Genomic DNA, 18,384 nt, shown 5'->3' with positions numbered 1-18,384 from the left:
GACACCCAGAACTACACAGGAGGACCCGGTCACTGACCTGACACCCAGAACTACACAGGAGGACCTGGTCACTGATCTGACACCCAGAACTACACAGGAGGACCCGGTCACTGACCTGACACCCAGAACTACACAGGAGGACCCGGTCACTGACCTGACACCCAGAGCTACACAGGAGGACCTGGTCACTGATCTGACACCCAGAACTACACAGGAGGACCCGGTCACTGACCTGACACCCAGAACTACACAGGAGGACCCGGTCACTGACCTGACACCCAGAGCTACACAGGAGAACCTGGTCACTGACCTGACACCCAGAACTACACAGGAGGACCTGGTCACTGACCTGACACCCAGAACTACACAGGAGGACCCGGTCACTGACCTGACACCCAGAACTACACAGGAGGACCTGGTCACTGACCTGACACCCAGAACTACACAGGAGGACCCGGTCACTGACCTGACACCCAGAACTACACAGGAGGACCTGGTCACTGACCTGACACCCAGAACTACACAGGAGGACCGGTCACTGACCTGACACCCAGAACTACACAGGAGGACCCGGTCACTGACCTGACACCCAGAACTACACAGGAGGACCTGGTCACTGACCTGACACCCAGAACTACACAGGAGGACCCGGTCACTGACCTGACACCCAGAGCTACACAGGAGGACCCGGTCACTGACCTGACACCCAGAACTACACAGGAGGACCCGGTCACTGACCTGACACCCAGAGCTACACAGGAGGACCTGGTCACTGACCTGACACCCAGAACTACACAGGAGGACCCGGTCACTGACCTGACACCCAGAACTACACAGGAGGACCTGGTCACTGACCTGACACCCAGAACTACACAGGAGGACCCGGTCACTGACCTGACACCCAGAGCTACACAGGAGGACCCGGTCACTGACCTGACACCCAGAACTACACAGGAGGACCTGGTCACCCAAGGACTAGATGGGAGGACCTTGCCAAGGCCTGAAGCCCAGAACATGTGAGGACCTGGTCACTGACTTGAAAAGAGCGGGGACCACATCTCATAGATTACTATGAGTAAGACACTAGAACATCGTGGACTATAGTCTTGTAGGACACACAAGGTGCTCACCCCAGCGCATGTAGGGCCCAATAACCACCTGGATGATCCAGAGGCTGAGGAGAAGCTCCGGGGGTCAGAGGAGACCTAAATAGAACTTTCTGTATCCTCTCCTCTCGCTGTGCTGAGGGGAAGAAGAAGGAGGAGGAATAACCCCAAGAATATCGCTCCAAATGTGACACGGGGGTCCACACATCAGTCCCGGGGGGGGGGGGGACAGGACGGCTGCACCGTATAGAGAGACAATGGATGGGGCCAACAATCTCTTTCCCTTAGAGTGTTGAAAATGGGTTGTGGTTGGGTCTTCCAGCAGGACAAAGACCCGAAACACACAGTCAGGACCACTAAGGAGCGGCTCCATCAGAACCATCTCAGGGTCCTGGAGTAACCTCTCCAGTCTCCAGACCTCAACCCAATCCAAAATAATTCCCTACAACAGCCCCGAATCCTAAAAAATCTGGAGAAGATCCGGTGTAGAGGGGCGAACCAGAACCCCTGCAGGACGCACCTCTGGAACTGCACCCAAACGGACCCGATACTAAGTTCTGTTGTATCAGATACTCACTGTCTCTCCATGGGAGGCTCCGGATTACACAATGCTCACATTTATTACAGTGTTTGCAGTTTTTTGTCTTAGTTTACACTGAAAAGAACATGAAACTGCTTCATATACTCAAGAAGAGCCACAAAATCCTTCATGAGGCGGAGATTCTGCCACATTCATCATGAAGAGTACAACAGAAATCTGCCCAAAGTTAGAGGTGCACTAAAACAGGTGGTGCCCCCTGTGCCCCCCTAGCAGTGCAGGGGGGGGGGCAGATTCATGAAGAACGTGCACCAAAAATCCTAGATCTGGACACACAGGACACCGCACATAGTACACAGGACCCCTGCACATAGTACACACTGCACATAGTACACAGGACCCTGCTCATAGTACACAGGACCCTGCACATAGTACACAGGACCCTGCACATAGTACACCCTGCACATAGTACACAGGACCCTGCACATAGTACACAGGACCCTGCACATGGTACACAGGACCCCTGCACATAGTACACAGGACCCCTGCACATAGTACACAGGACCCCTGCACATAGTACACAGGACCCCTGCACATAGTACACAGGACCCCTGCACATAGTACACAGGACCCTGCACATAGTACACAGGACCCTGCACATAGTACACAGGACCCTGCACATAGTACACAGGACCCTGCACATAGTACACAGGACACTGCACATAGTACACAGAACACTGCACATAGTACACACTGCACATAGTACACACTGCACATAGTACACACTGCACATAGTACACAGGACACTGCACATAGTACACACTGCACATAGTACACACTGCACATAGTACACAGGACCCCTGCACATAGTACACAGGACCCCTGCACATAGTACACAGGACCCCTGCACATAGTACACTGCACATAGTACACAGGACCCTGCACATAGAACACAGGACCCCTGCACATAGTACACAGGACCCTGCACATAGTACACAGGACCCTGCACATAGTACACAGGACCCTGCACATAGTACACAGGACCCTGCACATAGTACACAGGACCCTGCACATAGTACACAGGACCCTGCACATAGTACACAGGACCCTGCACATAGTACACAGAACACTGCACATAGTACACACTGCACATAGTACACAGGACACTGCACATAGTACACACTGCACATAGTACACACTGCACATAGTACACACTGCACATAGTACACAGGACCCTGCACATAGTACACAGGACCCCTGCACATAGTACACAGGACCCCTGCACATAGTACACTGCACATAGTACACAGGACCCTGCACATAGAACACAGGACCCCTGCACATAGTACACAGGACCCTGCACATAGTACACAGGACCCTGCACATAGTACACAGGACCCTGCACATAGTACACAGGACCCTGCACATAGTACACAGGACACTGCACAAAGTACACACTGCACATAGTACACAGGACCCCTGCACATAGTACACAGGACCCCTGCACATAGTACACAGGACCCTGCACATAGTACACAGGACCCTGCACATAGTACACAGGACCCTGCACATAGTACACAGGACCCTGCACATAGTACACAGAACACTGCACATAGTACACACTGCACATAGTACACACTGCACATAGTACACAGGACACTGCACATAGTACACACTGCACATAGTACACAGGACCCTGCACATAGTACACAGGACCCCTGCACATAGTACACAGGACCCCTGCACATAGTACACAGGACCCCTGCACATAGTACACTGCACATAGTACACAGGACCCTGCACATAGAACACAGGACCCCTGCACATAGTACACAGGACCCTGCACATAGTACACAGGACCCTGCACATAGTACACAGGACCCTGCACATAGTACACAGGACCCTGCACATAGTACACAGGACCCTGCACATAGTACACAGGACACTGCACATAGTACACACTGCACATAGTACACACTGCACATAGTACACACTGCACATAGTACACAGGACCCTGCACATAGTACACAGGACCCCTGCACATAGTACACAGGACCCCTGCACATAGTACACTGCACATAGTACACAGGACCCTGCACATAGAACACAGGACCCCTGCACATAGTACACAGGACCCTGCACATAGTACACAGGACCCTGCACATAGTACACAGGACCCTGCACATAGTACACAGGACCCTGCACATAGTACACAGGACACTGCACAAAGTACACACTGCACATAGTACACAGGACACTGCACATAGTACACTACACATAGTACACAGGACCCTGCACATAGTACACAGGAGCCTGCACATAGTACACAGGAGCCTGCACATAGTACACAGGAGCCTGCACATAGTACACAGGAGCCTGCACATAGTACACACTGCACATAGTACACAGGACACTGCACATAGTACACTACACATAGTACACAGGACCCTGCACATAGTACACAGGACCCTGCACATAGTACACAGGAGCCTGCACATAGTACACAGGAGCCTGCACATAGTACACACTGCACATAGTACAAGGACACTGCACATAGTACACTACACATAGTACACAGGACCCTGCACATAGTACACAGGACCCTGCACATAGTACACAGGACCCTGCACATAGTACACAGGAGCCTGCACATAGTACACACTGCACATAGTACACAGGACACTGCACATAGTACACTACACATAGTACACAGGACCCTGCACATAGTACACAGGACCCTGCACATAGTACACAGGACCCTGCACATAGTACACAGGACCCTGCACATAGTACACAGGACCCTGCACATAGTACACAGGACCCTGCACATAGTACACAGGAACCTGCACATAGCACACAGGACCCTGCACATAGTACACAGGACACTGCACATAGTACACAGGACCCTGCACATAGTACACAGGACCCCTGCACATAGTACACAGGACCCCTGCACATAGCACACAGGACCCTGCACATAGCACACAGGACCCTGCACATAGCACACAGGACCCTGCACATAGCACACAGGACCCAGCACATAGCACACAGGTCACTGCACATAGCACACAGGAGCCTGCACATAGTACACAGGAGCCTGCACATAGTACACTGGACCCTGCACATAGTACACTGGACCCTGCACATAGTACACAGGACCCCTGCACATAGTACACAGGACCCCTGCACATAGTACACAGGACCCCTGCACATAGTACACAGGACCCCTGCACATAGTACACAGGACCCATGCACATAGTACACAGGACCCCTGCACATAGTACACAGGACCCCTGCACATAGTACACAGGACCCCTGCACATAGTACACAGGACCCCTGCTCATAGTACACAGGACCCTGCACATAGTACACAGGACCCTGCTCATAGTACACAGGACCCTGCTCATAGTACACAGGACCCTGCACATAGCACACAGGACCCTGCACATAGCACACAGGACCCTGCACATAGCACACAGGACCCTGCACATAGCACACAGGACCCTGCACATAGCACACAGGACCCTGCACATAGCACACAGGACCCTGCACATAGCACACAGGACCCTGCACATAGCACACAGGACACTGCACATAGCACACAGGACACTGCACATAGTACACACTGCACATAGTACACAGGACCCTGCACATAGTACACAGGACCCCTGCACATAGTACACACTGCACATAGTACACAGGACACTGCACATAGTACACAGGACACTGCACATAGTACACAGTACACTGCACATAGTACACAGGACCCCTGCACATAGTACACAGGACCCCTGCACATAGTACACAGGACCCCTGCACATAGCACACAGGACCCCTGCACATAGCACACAGGACCCCTGCACATAGCACACAGGACCCCTGCACATAGCACACAGGACCCCTGCACATAGCACACAGGACCCCTGCACATAGTACACAGGACCCCTGCACATAGTACACAGGACCCCTGCACATAGTACACAGGACCCCTGCACATAGTACACAGGACCCCTGCACATAGTACACAGGACCCCTGCACATAGTACATACTGCACATAGTACACAGGACCCTGCACATAGTACACAGGACCCTGCACATAGTACACAGGACCCTGCACATAGTACACAGGACCCTGCACATAGTACACAGGACCCCTGCACATAGTACACAGGACCCTGCACATAGTACACAGGACCCTGCTCATAGTACACAGGACCCTGCTCATAGTACACAGGACCCTGCTTATAGCACACAGGACCCTGCACATAGTACACAGGACCCTGCACATAGCACACAGGACACTGCACATAGTACACACTGCACATAGTACACAGGACCCTGCACATAGTACACAGGACCCCTGCACATAGTGGACACTGCACATAGTACACAGGACACTGCACATAGTACACAGGACACTGCACATAGTACACAGGACCCCTGCACATAGTACACAGGACCCCTGCACATAGTACACAGGACCCCTGCACATAGTACACAGGACCCCTGCACATAGCACACAGGACCCCTGCACATAGCACACAGGACCCCTGCACATAGCACACAGGACCCCTGCACATAGCACACAGGACCCCTGCACATAGCACACAGGACCCCTGCACATAGCACACAGGACCCCTGCACATAGCACACAGGACCCCTGCACATAGCACACAGGACCCCTGCACATAGCACACAGGACCCCTGCACATAGCACACAGGACCCCTGCACATAGCACACAGGACCCCTGCACATAGCACACAGGACCCCTGCACATAGCACACAGGACCCCTGCACATAGTACACAGGACCCCTGCACATAGTACACAGGACCCTGCACATAGTACACAGGACCCTGCTCATAGCACACAGGACCCTGCACATAGTACACAGGACCTTGCACATAGCACACAGGACCCCTGCACATAGTACACAGGACCCCTGCACATAGTACACAGGACCCCTGCACATAGTACACAGGACCCCTGCACATAGTACACAGGACCCCTGCACATAGTACACAGGACCCCTGCACATAGTACACAGGACCCCTGCACATAGTACACACTGCACATAGTACACAGGACCCCTGCACATAGTACACAGGACCCCTGCACATAGCACACAGGACCCTGCACATAGCACACAGGACCCTGCACATAGCACACAGGACCCTGCACATAGCACACAGGACCCTGCACATAGCACACACTGCACATAGTACACAGGAACCGGCACATAGTACACAGGACCCTGCACATAGTACACAGGACCCTGCACATAGTACACAGGACCCTGCACATAGTACACACTGCACATAGTACACAGGACCCTGCACATAGCACACAGGACCCTGCACATAGTACACACTGCACATAGTACACAGGACCCTGCACATAGCACACAGGACACTGCACATAGCACACAGGACACTGCACATAGCACACACTGCACATAGTACACAGGACCCCTGCACATAGTACACACTGCACATAGTACACAGGACACTGCACATAGCACACAGGACCCTGCACATAGTACACACTGCACATAGTACACAGGACCCTGCACATAGCACATAGCACACAGGACCCTGCACATAGTACACAGGACCCTGCACATAGTACACAGGACCCCTGCACATAGTACACAGGACCCCTGCACATAGTACACAGGACCCCTGCACATAGTACACAGGACCCCTGCACATAGTACACAGGACCCCTGCACATAGTACACAGGACCCCTGCACATAGCACACAGGACCCCTGCACATAGCACACAGGACCCCTGCACATAGCACACAGGACCCCTGCACATAGCACACAGGACCCCTGCACATAGCACACAGGACCCCTGCACATAGTACACAGGACCCCTGCACATAGTACACACTGCACATAGTACACAGGACCCTGCACATAGTACACAGGACCCCTGCACATAGTACACAGGACCCCTGCACATAGTACACACTGCACATAGTACACAGGACCCTGCACATAGTACACAGGACCCTGCACATAGTATACAGGACCCTGCACATAGTACACACTGCACATAGTACACAGGACCCCTGCACATAGTACACTGCACATAGTACACAGGACCCCTGCACATAGTACACACTGCACATAGTACACAGGACTCTGCACATAGTACACAGGACCCTGCACATAGTACACAGGACCCTGCACATAGTACACAGGACCCTGCACCTAGTACACAGGACCCTGCACATAGTACACAGGACCCTGCACATAGTACACAGGACCCTGCACATAGTACACAGGACACTGCACATAGTACACAGGACACTGCACATAGTACACAGGACCCTGCACATAGTACACAGGACCCTGCACATAGTACACAGGACCCTGCACATAGTACACAGGAGCCTGCACATAGTACACACTGCACATAGTACACAGGACTCTGCACATAGTACACAGGACACTGCACATAGTACACACTGCACATAGTACACAGGAGCCTGCACATAGTACACAGGACCCTGCACATAGTACACTGGACCCTGCACATAGTACACAGGACCCTGCACATAGTACACAGGACCCTGCACATAGTACACAGGACCCTGCACATAGTACACAGGACCCTGCACATAGTAAACACTGCACATAGTACACAGGACTCTGCACATAGTACACAGGGCCCTGCACATAGTACACAGGACCCTGCACATAGTACACAGGACCCTGCACATAGTACACAGGACCCTGCACATAGTACACACTGCACATAGTACACACTGCACATAGTACACAGGACCCTGCACATAGCACACTGGACCCTGCACATAGCACACTGGACCCTGCTCATAGCACACTGGACCCTGCTCACAGCACACTGGACCCTGCACATAGTACACAGGACCCTGCACATAGCACACACTGCACATGGTACACAGGACCCTGCACATAGTACACAGGACCCTGCACATAGCACACAGGACACTGCACATAGCACACAGGACACTGCACATAGTACACAGGACCCTGCACATAGTACACAGGACCCTGCACATAGTACACAGGACACTGCACATAGTACACACTACACATAGTACACAGGACCCCTGCACATAGTACACAGGACCCCTGCACATAGTACACAGGACCCCTGCACATAGTACACAGGACCCCTGCACATAGCACACAGGACCCCTGCACATAGCACACAGGACCCCTGCACATAGCACACAGGACCCCTGCACATAGCACACAGGACCCCTGCACATAGTACACAGGACCCTGCACATAGTACACAGGACCCCTGCACATAGTACACACTGCACATAGTACACAGGACCCTGCACATAGTACACAGGACCCCTGCACATAGTACACAGGACCCCTGCACATAGTACACACTGCACATAGTACACAGGACCCTGCACATAGTACACAGGACCCTGCACATAGTACACAGGACCCTGCACATAGTACACAGGACACTGCACATAGTACACTGCACATAGTACACAGGACCCCTGCACATAGTACACACTGCACATAGTACACAGGACCCTGCACATAGTACACAGGACCCTGCACATAGTACACAGGACCCTGCACATAGTACACAGGACCCTGCACATAGTACACAGGACCCTGCACATAGTACACAGGACCCTGCACATAGTACACAGGACCCTGCACATAGTACACAGGACCCTGCACATAGTACACAGGAGCCTGCACATAGTACACAGGAGCCTGCACATAGTACACACTGCACATAGTACACAGGACTCTGCACATAGTACACAGGACACTGCACATAGTACACAGGAGCCTGCACATAGTACACAGGACCCTGCACATATTACACAGGACCCTGCACATAGTACACAGGACCCTGCACATAGTACACAGGACCCTGCACATAGTACACAGGACCCTGCACATAGTACACAGGACCCTGCACATAGTACACAGGACCCTGCACATAGTACACAGGACCCTGCACATAGTACACACTGCACATAGTACACAGGACACTGCACATAGTACACAGGACACTGCACATAGTACACAGGACCCCTGCACATAGTACACTGGACCCTGCTCATAGCACACAGGACCCTGCACATAGCACACAGGACACTGCACATAGCACACAGGACACTGCACATAGCACACAGGACACTGCACATAGTACACAGGACCCTGCACATAGTACACAGGAGCCTGCACATAGTACACAGGACCCTGCACATAGTACACAGGACCCTGCACATAGTACACAGGACACTGCACATAGTACACAGGAGCCTGCACATAGTACACAGGACCCTGCACATAGTACACAGGACCGTACAAATAGTACACAGGACCCTGCACATAGTACACAGGACACTGCACATAGTACACAGGACACTGCACATAGTACACAGGACACTGCACATAGTACACAGGACACTGCACATAGTACACAGGACCCCTGCACATAGTACACACTGCACATAGTACACAGGACTCTGCACATAGTACACAGGACCCTGCACATAGTACACAGGACCCTGCACATAGTACATGTGTGCTATGTGCAGGGTCCAGTGTGCTATGTGCAGGGTCCAGTGTGCTATGTGCAGGGTCCAGTGTGCTATGTGCAGGGTCCTGTGTACTATGTGCAGTGTGTACTATGTGCAGGGTCCTGTGTACTATGTGCAGGGTCCTGTGTACTATGTGCAGGGTCCTGTGTACTATGTGCAGTGTGTACTATGTGCAGGGGTCCTGTGTACTATGTGCAGTGTCCTGTGTACTATGTGCAGTGTCCTGTGTACTATGTGCAGTGTCCTGTGTACTATGTGCAGTGTCCTGTGTACTATGTGCACATAGTACACACTGCACATAGTACACACTGCACATAGTACACAGGACCCTGCACATAGCACACTGGACCCTGCACATAGCACACTGGACCCTGCACATAGCACACAGGACCCTGCACATAGTACACAGGACCCTGCACATAGTACACAGGACCCTGCACATAGTACACAGGACCCTGCACATAGTACACAGGACCCTGCACATAGTACACAGGACCCTGCACATAGTACACAGGACCCTGCACATAGTACACAGGACCCTGCACATAGTACACAGGACCCTGCACATAGTACACACTGCACATAGTACACAGGACTCTGCACATAGTACACAGGACACTGCACATAGTACACACTGCACATAGTACACAGGAGCCTGCACATAGTACACACTGCACATAGTACACAGGAGCCTGCACATAGTACACAGGACCCTGCACATAGTACACAGGACCCTGCACATAGTACACAGGACCCTGCACATAGTACACAGGACCCTGCACATAGTACACAGGACCCTGCACATAGTACACACTGCACATAGTACACAGGACACTGCACATAGTACACAGGACCCCTGCACATAGTACACACTGCACATAGTACACAGGACTCTGCACATAGTACACAGGACCCTGCACATAGTACACAGGACCCTGCACATAGTACACAGGACCCTGCACATAGTACACAGGACCCTGCACATAGTACACAGGACCCTGCACATAGTACACAGGACCCTGCACATAGTACACACTGCACATAGTACACACTGCACATAGTACACAGGACCCTGCACATAGCACACTGGACCCTGCACATAGCACACTGGACCCTGCACATAGCACACAGGACCCTGCACATAGCACACAGGACACTGCACATAGTACACAGGACCCTGCACATAGTACACAGGACACTGCACATAGTACACACTGCACATAGTACACAGGAGCCTGCACATAGTACACAGGACCCTGCACATAGTACACAGGACCGTACACATAGTACACAGGACCCTGCACATAGTACACAGGACCCTGCACATAGTACACAGGACCCTGCACATAGTACACACTGCACATAGTACACAGGACACTGCACATAGTACACAGGACACTGCACATAGTACACAGGACACTGCACATAGTACACAGGACCCCTGCACATAGTACACACTGCACATAGTACACAGGACTCTGCACATAGTACACAGGACCCTGCACATAGTACACAGGACCCTGCACATAGTACACAGGACCCTGCACATAGTACATGTGTGCTATGTGCAGGGTCCAGTGTGCTATGTGCAGGGTCCAGTGTGCTATGTGCAGGGTCCAGTGTGCTATGTGCAGGGTCCTGTGTACTATGTGCAGTGTGTACTATGTGCAGGGTCCTGGACACTGCACATAGTACACAGGACACTGCACATAGTACACAGGACCCCTGCACATAGTACACACTGCACATAGTACACAGGACACTGCACATAGTACACAGGACCCTGCACATAGCACACTGGACCCTGCACATAGCACACAGGACCCTGCACATAGTACACAGGACCCTGCACATAGTACACAGGACCCCTGCACATAGTACACAGGACACTGCACATAGTACACAGGACACTGCACATAGTACACAGGACCCCTGCACATAGTACACAGGACCCTGCACATAGTACACAGGACACTGCAAATAGTACACAGGACACTGCACATAGTAGGTCTGCAGGTGACATCTACTACATGATCTGTACTCAGAGAGATATCACTGTGTTATCTGTGGTGTTACATGGGACTGCAGGTCACATCTACTACATGATCTGTACTCAGAGATATCACTGTGTTATCTGTGGTGTTACATAGGACTGCAGGTCACATCTACTACATGATCTGTACTCAGAGATATCACTGTGTTATCTGTGGTGTTACATAGGACTGCGGGACACATCTACTACATGATCTGTACGCAGAGAGATATCACTGTGTTATCTGTGGTGTTACATAGGACTGCAGGACACATCTAGTACATGATCTGTACTCAGAGATATCACTGTGTTATCTGTGGTGTTACATGGGACTGCAGGACACATCTACTACATGATCTGTACTCAGACATATCACTGTGTTATCTGTGGTGTTACATAGGACTGCAGGACACATCTACTACATGATCTGTACTCAGAGATATCACTGTGTTATCTGTGGTGTTACATAGGACTGCAGTTCACATCTACTACATGACCTGTACTCAGAGATATCACTGTGTTATCTGTGGTGTTACATGGGACTGCAGGTCACATCTACTACATGATCTGTACTCAGAGATATCACTGTGTTATCTGTGGTGTTACATAGGACTGCAGGACACATCTACTACATGACCTGTACTCAGAGATATCAGTGTGTTATCTGTGGTGTTACATAGGACTGCAGGACACATCTACTACCTGATCTGTACTCAGAGATATCACTGTGTTATCTGTGGTGTTACATAGGACTGCAGGACACATCTACTACATGATCTGTACTAAGAGAGATATCACTGTGTTATCTGTGGTGTTACATAGGACTGCAGATGACATCTACTACATGATCTGTACTCAGAGATATCAGTGTGTTATCTGTGGTGTTACATAGGACTGCAGGACACATCTACTACATGATCTGTACTCAGAGATATCACTGTGTTATCTGTGGTGTTACATAGGACTGCAGGTTACATCTACTACATGATCTGTACTCAGAGATATCACTGTGTTATCTGTGGTGTTACATGGGACTGCAGGACACATCTACTACATGATCTGTACTCAGAGATATCACTGTGTTATCTGTGCTGTTACATAGGACTGCAGGACACATCTACTACATGATCTGTACTCAGAGATATCACTGTGTTATCTGTGCTGTTACATAGGACTGCAGGACACATCTACTACATGATCTGTACTCAGAGATATCACTGTGTTATCTGTGGTGTTACATAGGACTGCAGGACACATCTACTACATGATCTGTACTCAGAGATATCACTGTGTTATATGTGGTGTTACATAGGACTGCAGGACACATCTACTACATGATCTGTACTCAGAGATATCTCTGTGTTATCTGTGGTGTTACATAGGACTGCAGGACACATCTACTACATGGTCTGTACTCAGAGAGATATCACTGTGTTATCTGTGGTGTTACATAGGACTGCAGGTCACATCTACTACATGATCTGTACTCAGAGATATCACTGTGTTATCTGTGGTGTTACATAGGACTGCAGGACACTACTACATGATCTGTACTCGGAGATATCACTGTGTTATCTGTGGTGTTACATAGGACTGCAGGACACATCTACTACATGATCTGTACTCAGAGATATCACTGTGTTATCTGTGGTGTTACATAGGACTGCAGGACACATCTACTACATGATCTGTACTCAGAGATATCACTGTGTTATCTGTGGTGTTACATAGGACTGCAGGACACATCTACTACATGATCTGTACTCAGAGATATCACTGTGTTATCTGTGGTGTTACATAGGACTGCAGGACACATCTACTACATGATCTGTACTCAGAGAGATATCACTGTGTTATCTGTGGTGTTACATAGGACTGCAGGACACATCTACTACATGGTCTGTACTCAGAGAGATATCACTGTGTTATCTGTGGTGTTACATAGGACTGCAGGTCACATCTACTACATGATCTGTACTCAGAGATATCACTGTGTTATCTGTGGTGTTACATAGGACTGCAGGACACATCTACTACATGATCTGTACTCAGAGATATCACTGTGTTATCTGTGCTGTTACATAGGACTGCAGGACACATCTACTACATGATCTGTACTCAGAGATATCACTGTGTTATCTGTGGTGTTACATAGGACTGCAGGACACATCTACTACATGATCTGTACTCAGAGATATCACTGTGTTATCTGTGGTGTTACATAGGACTGCAGGACACATCTACTACATGACCTGTACTCAGAGATATCGCTGTGTTATCTGTGGTGTTACATAGGACTGCAGGACACATCTGTAAGTTTATAGTGTAGTTGTTTCCGTGCGCACAGTTTCGCGCTGAGCTCTGCTACATCTGCGTGCCGCTGCGTCCTGTCCTGTGGCTCGGTGTCCGTGTTTGGGGTGCAGGACTTGTCATCTCCCCACATAAGTTTCTTTCTTTGTGTCTCCCCGTGTCCCCCATGAGGAGCTGCTGGTGCCCCCTATACTACAGCGCCCCTGGACAGTATCCTGCCTGTGCTGTATCACAGCTGGGGAGTCGTTACAGTGTACAGTAATGTACAATGTGCCGGACCCCCGGTCGCCTCCCTCCTTTATGGGACCCCCGGCACCCTGCGCCCCCCTGCCTGTGCTGTATCAGAGCTGGGGAGTTGTTACAGTGTATAGTAATGTACAATGTGCCGGACCCCCGGTCGCCTCCCTCCTTTATGGGACCCCCAGCACCCTGCGCCCCACTGCCTGTGCTGTATCACAGCTGGGGAGTCGTTACAGTGTATAGTAATGTACAATGTGCCGGACCCCCGGTCGCCTCTTTATGGGACCCCCGGCACCCTGTGCCCCCCTGCCTGTGCTGTATCACAGCTGGGGAGTCGTTACAGTGTATAGTAGTGTACAATGTGCCGGACCCCCGGTCGCCTCTTTATGGGACCCCCGGCACCCTGTGCCCCCTTGCCTGTGCTGTATCACAGCTGGGGAGTCGTTACAGTGTATAGTAGTGTACAATGTGCCGGACCCCCGGTCGTCTCCCTCCTTTATGGGACCCCCGGCACCCTGCGCCCCCCAGCCTGTGCTGTATCACAGCTGGGGAGTCGTTACAGTGTATAGTAATGTACAATGTGCCGGACCCCCGGTCGCCTCCCTCCTTTATGGGACCCCCGGCACCCTGCGCCCCCGCCTGGCGGATGTAATTGGGATCAGCGCCCGATCTCAGCCCTAATCTCATTAGCAGAGTGGAATCCCTTTACACTTGACTCCTATTCCGCTAATCAAACAAATCCGTAAAATCCCTAAGCCGCTTCCCGGAGGCGAACTTCTCCTCGTTCCCCCCGCGTCCCCCACCAGAGACCCCCGAAAGGACATGCAAATGTCACCGTCAATCACTGGGAACCGAACAGTCAGGGAGAGGGCTGGGTGCCGGGCAGAGCCCAGGGTGCAGCACCCGCGTGCCTGGGGGGGGGGGGGGAGGGGCACCTACTTGGGTGAGTTCGGAGCCCATCAGGATGAGGAGGAAGAGGCTCAGCACTCGGCTCGTGGGCTGCATTTCTGGTCCTGGTTCTGTCCGGAGTCGCTGTCCTCCTGTCGCTGGCCGCTGCCGTGGTGCGGGGGTCCGTCCCTTCTTTCCGTCGTCTTCCTGCGGAGGGGGGTCAGCTGTCCGTTCCTTCCCTGCGGCGGGAGCCCTAGGAGACACGGCGAGGAGTCGGCAGGTGGTCTCTGTGCATGTTTGTGGGGTATCGCCGCTCCCTCCGGGTCGGGGTTCGGGGGGCTCAGGGATTCTTAATGGCTTCCGGGATTATTCAGAGGCATTTGCTATGGAGGAGGAGGCGCAGGACCAGGCCAAGGATGCTGACAAAAGTTTGGAGCCCGGGAACAGAGGAAGACAAACCCCAGGAGCGGCGGACGGAGCAGGGATGCAGCGAGTGAGAGGACCACAGCACCGAGATACTGCCAGGGATGGAGGATGGAAGGAGCCCGCTGATTGGTTGCTGTGCTGGCGGCAGGGATTGGCCGGGGAGCTGTCATTGTGCACTGACTCCTCCCTCCACTGCTCCCCCATTGTCCTCCAGCAATAACACGATACACTGTGCAGAAACCTCAGCATCCTACAGCACACCCGACTGATGGAGAACACCTGCCCCCTACATGAGCACATCATCCCGACCCCCAGACATGGAAGGATCTCACATGTATCCTCTATAGACCATGTATCTAACTACACAGAGAGATACAATGTAACAGAACACCAGCACCTAGGGAGGAGGAGGGAGCCATATACACATCCCCCCATAACATCTACACATCCCCCATAACAGTGTCACCTACACCTCCCCCCATAACAGTGTCACCTACACATCCCCCATAACAGTGTCACCTACACCTCCCCCCCCCATAACAGTGTCACCTACACATCCCCCATAACAGTGCCACCTACACATCCCCCATAACATCTACACATCCCCCATAACAGTGTCACCTACACCTCCCCCCATAACATCTACACATCCCCCATAACAGTGTCACCTACACATCCCCCATAACAGTGTCACCTACACATCCCCCATAACATCTACACATCCCCCCCATAACAGTGTCACCTACACACATCCCCCATAACAGTGTCACCTACACATCCCCCATAACAGTGTCACCTACACATCCCCCATAACAGTGTCACCTACACATCCCCCCATAACAGTGTCATCTACACATCCCCCCATAACAGTGTCATCTACACATCCCCCATAACAGTGTCACCTACACATCCCCCATAACAGTGTCACCTACACCTCCCCCCCCCATAACAGTGTCACCTACACATCCCCCATAACAGTGCCACCTACACATCCCCCATAACATCTACACATCCCCCATAACAGTGTCACCTACACCTCCCCCCATAACATCTACACATCCCCCATAACAGTGTCACCTACACATCCCCCATAACAGTGTCACCTACACATCCCCCATAACATCTACACATCCCCCCCATAACAGTGTCACCTACACACATCCCCCATAACAGTGTCACCTACACATCCCCCATAACAGTGTCACCTACACATCCCCCATAACAGTGTCACCTACACATCCCCCCATAACAGTGTCATCTACACATCCCCCCATAACAGTGTCATCTACACATCCCCCATAACAGTGTCACCTACACATCCCCCATAACATCTACACATCCCCCATAACAGTGTCACCTACACATCCCCACATAACATCTACACATCCCCCCCATAACAGTGTCACCTACACACATCCCCCATAACAGTGTCACCTACACCTCCCCCCATAACATCTACACATCCCCCATAACAGTGTCACCTACACATCCCCCATAACAGTGTCACCTACACATCCCCCATAACATCTACACATCCCCCCATAACAGTGTCACCTACACATCCCCACATAACATCTACACATCCCCCCCATAACAGTGTCACCTACACACATCCCCCATAACAGTGTCACCTACACCTCCCCCCATAACATCTACACATCCCCCATAACAGTGTCACCTACACATCCCCCATAACAGTGTCACCTACACATCCCCCATAACATCTACACATCCCCCATAACAGTGTCACCTACACACATCCCCCATAACAGTGTCACCTACACCTCCCCCCATAACATCTACACATCCCCCATAACAGTGTCACCTACACACATCCCCCATAACAGTGTCACCTACACATCCCCCATAACAGTGTCACCTACACATCCCCCATAACAGTGTCACCTACACATCCCCCCATAACAGTGTCACCTACACATCCCCCATAACAGTGTCATCTACACATCCCCCCATAACAGTGTCACCTACACATCCCCCCCATAACATCTACACATCGCCCATAACAGTGTCACATACACATCCCCCATAACAGTGTCACCTACACATCCCCCCATAACAGTGTCACCTACACATCCCCCCCCATAACAGTGTCACCTACACATCCCTCATAACAGTGTCACCTACACATCCCCCCCATAACAGTGTCACCTACACATCCCCCCCATAACAGTGTCACCTACACATCCCCCCCATAACAGTGTCACCTACACATCCCTCATAACAGTGTCACCTACACATC

The 18,384-nt window shown here is 51.5% G+C and overlaps 1 protein-coding gene across 2 annotated transcripts in view; it reads right to left on the bottom strand.

Moving 5' to 3' along the window:
- Positions 1-18,384, bottom strand: part of OLFM1 (olfactomedin 1) — a 94,654-nt gene that overhangs the window by 61,498 nt on the left and 14,772 nt on the right. Inside the window, exon 1 of one of the 2 annotated variants that reach the window (XM_072125805.1) lies at positions 15,750-16,236. The exons of the other annotated variant lie outside the window; for it this stretch is intronic. Within the exon in view, the coding sequence (XP_071981906.1) occupies positions 15,750-15,815 (66 nt within the window). The 5' untranslated portion in view covers positions 15,816-16,236. Of the gene's footprint in view, positions 1-15,749; positions 16,237-18,384 lie in introns of those variants that run through there. 2 annotated transcript variants of the gene reach the window in all.

This window comes from Engystomops pustulosus, chromosome 9, assembly GCF_040894005.1.
Source record: "Engystomops pustulosus chromosome 9, aEngPut4.maternal, whole genome shotgun sequence".
Classification (NCBI taxonomy): domain Eukaryota; kingdom Metazoa; phylum Chordata; class Amphibia; order Anura; family Leptodactylidae; genus Engystomops; species Engystomops pustulosus.
The sequence above is the reverse complement of the archived record's forward strand: the minus strand, read 5'-3'. Positions and strand labels throughout refer to the sequence as shown.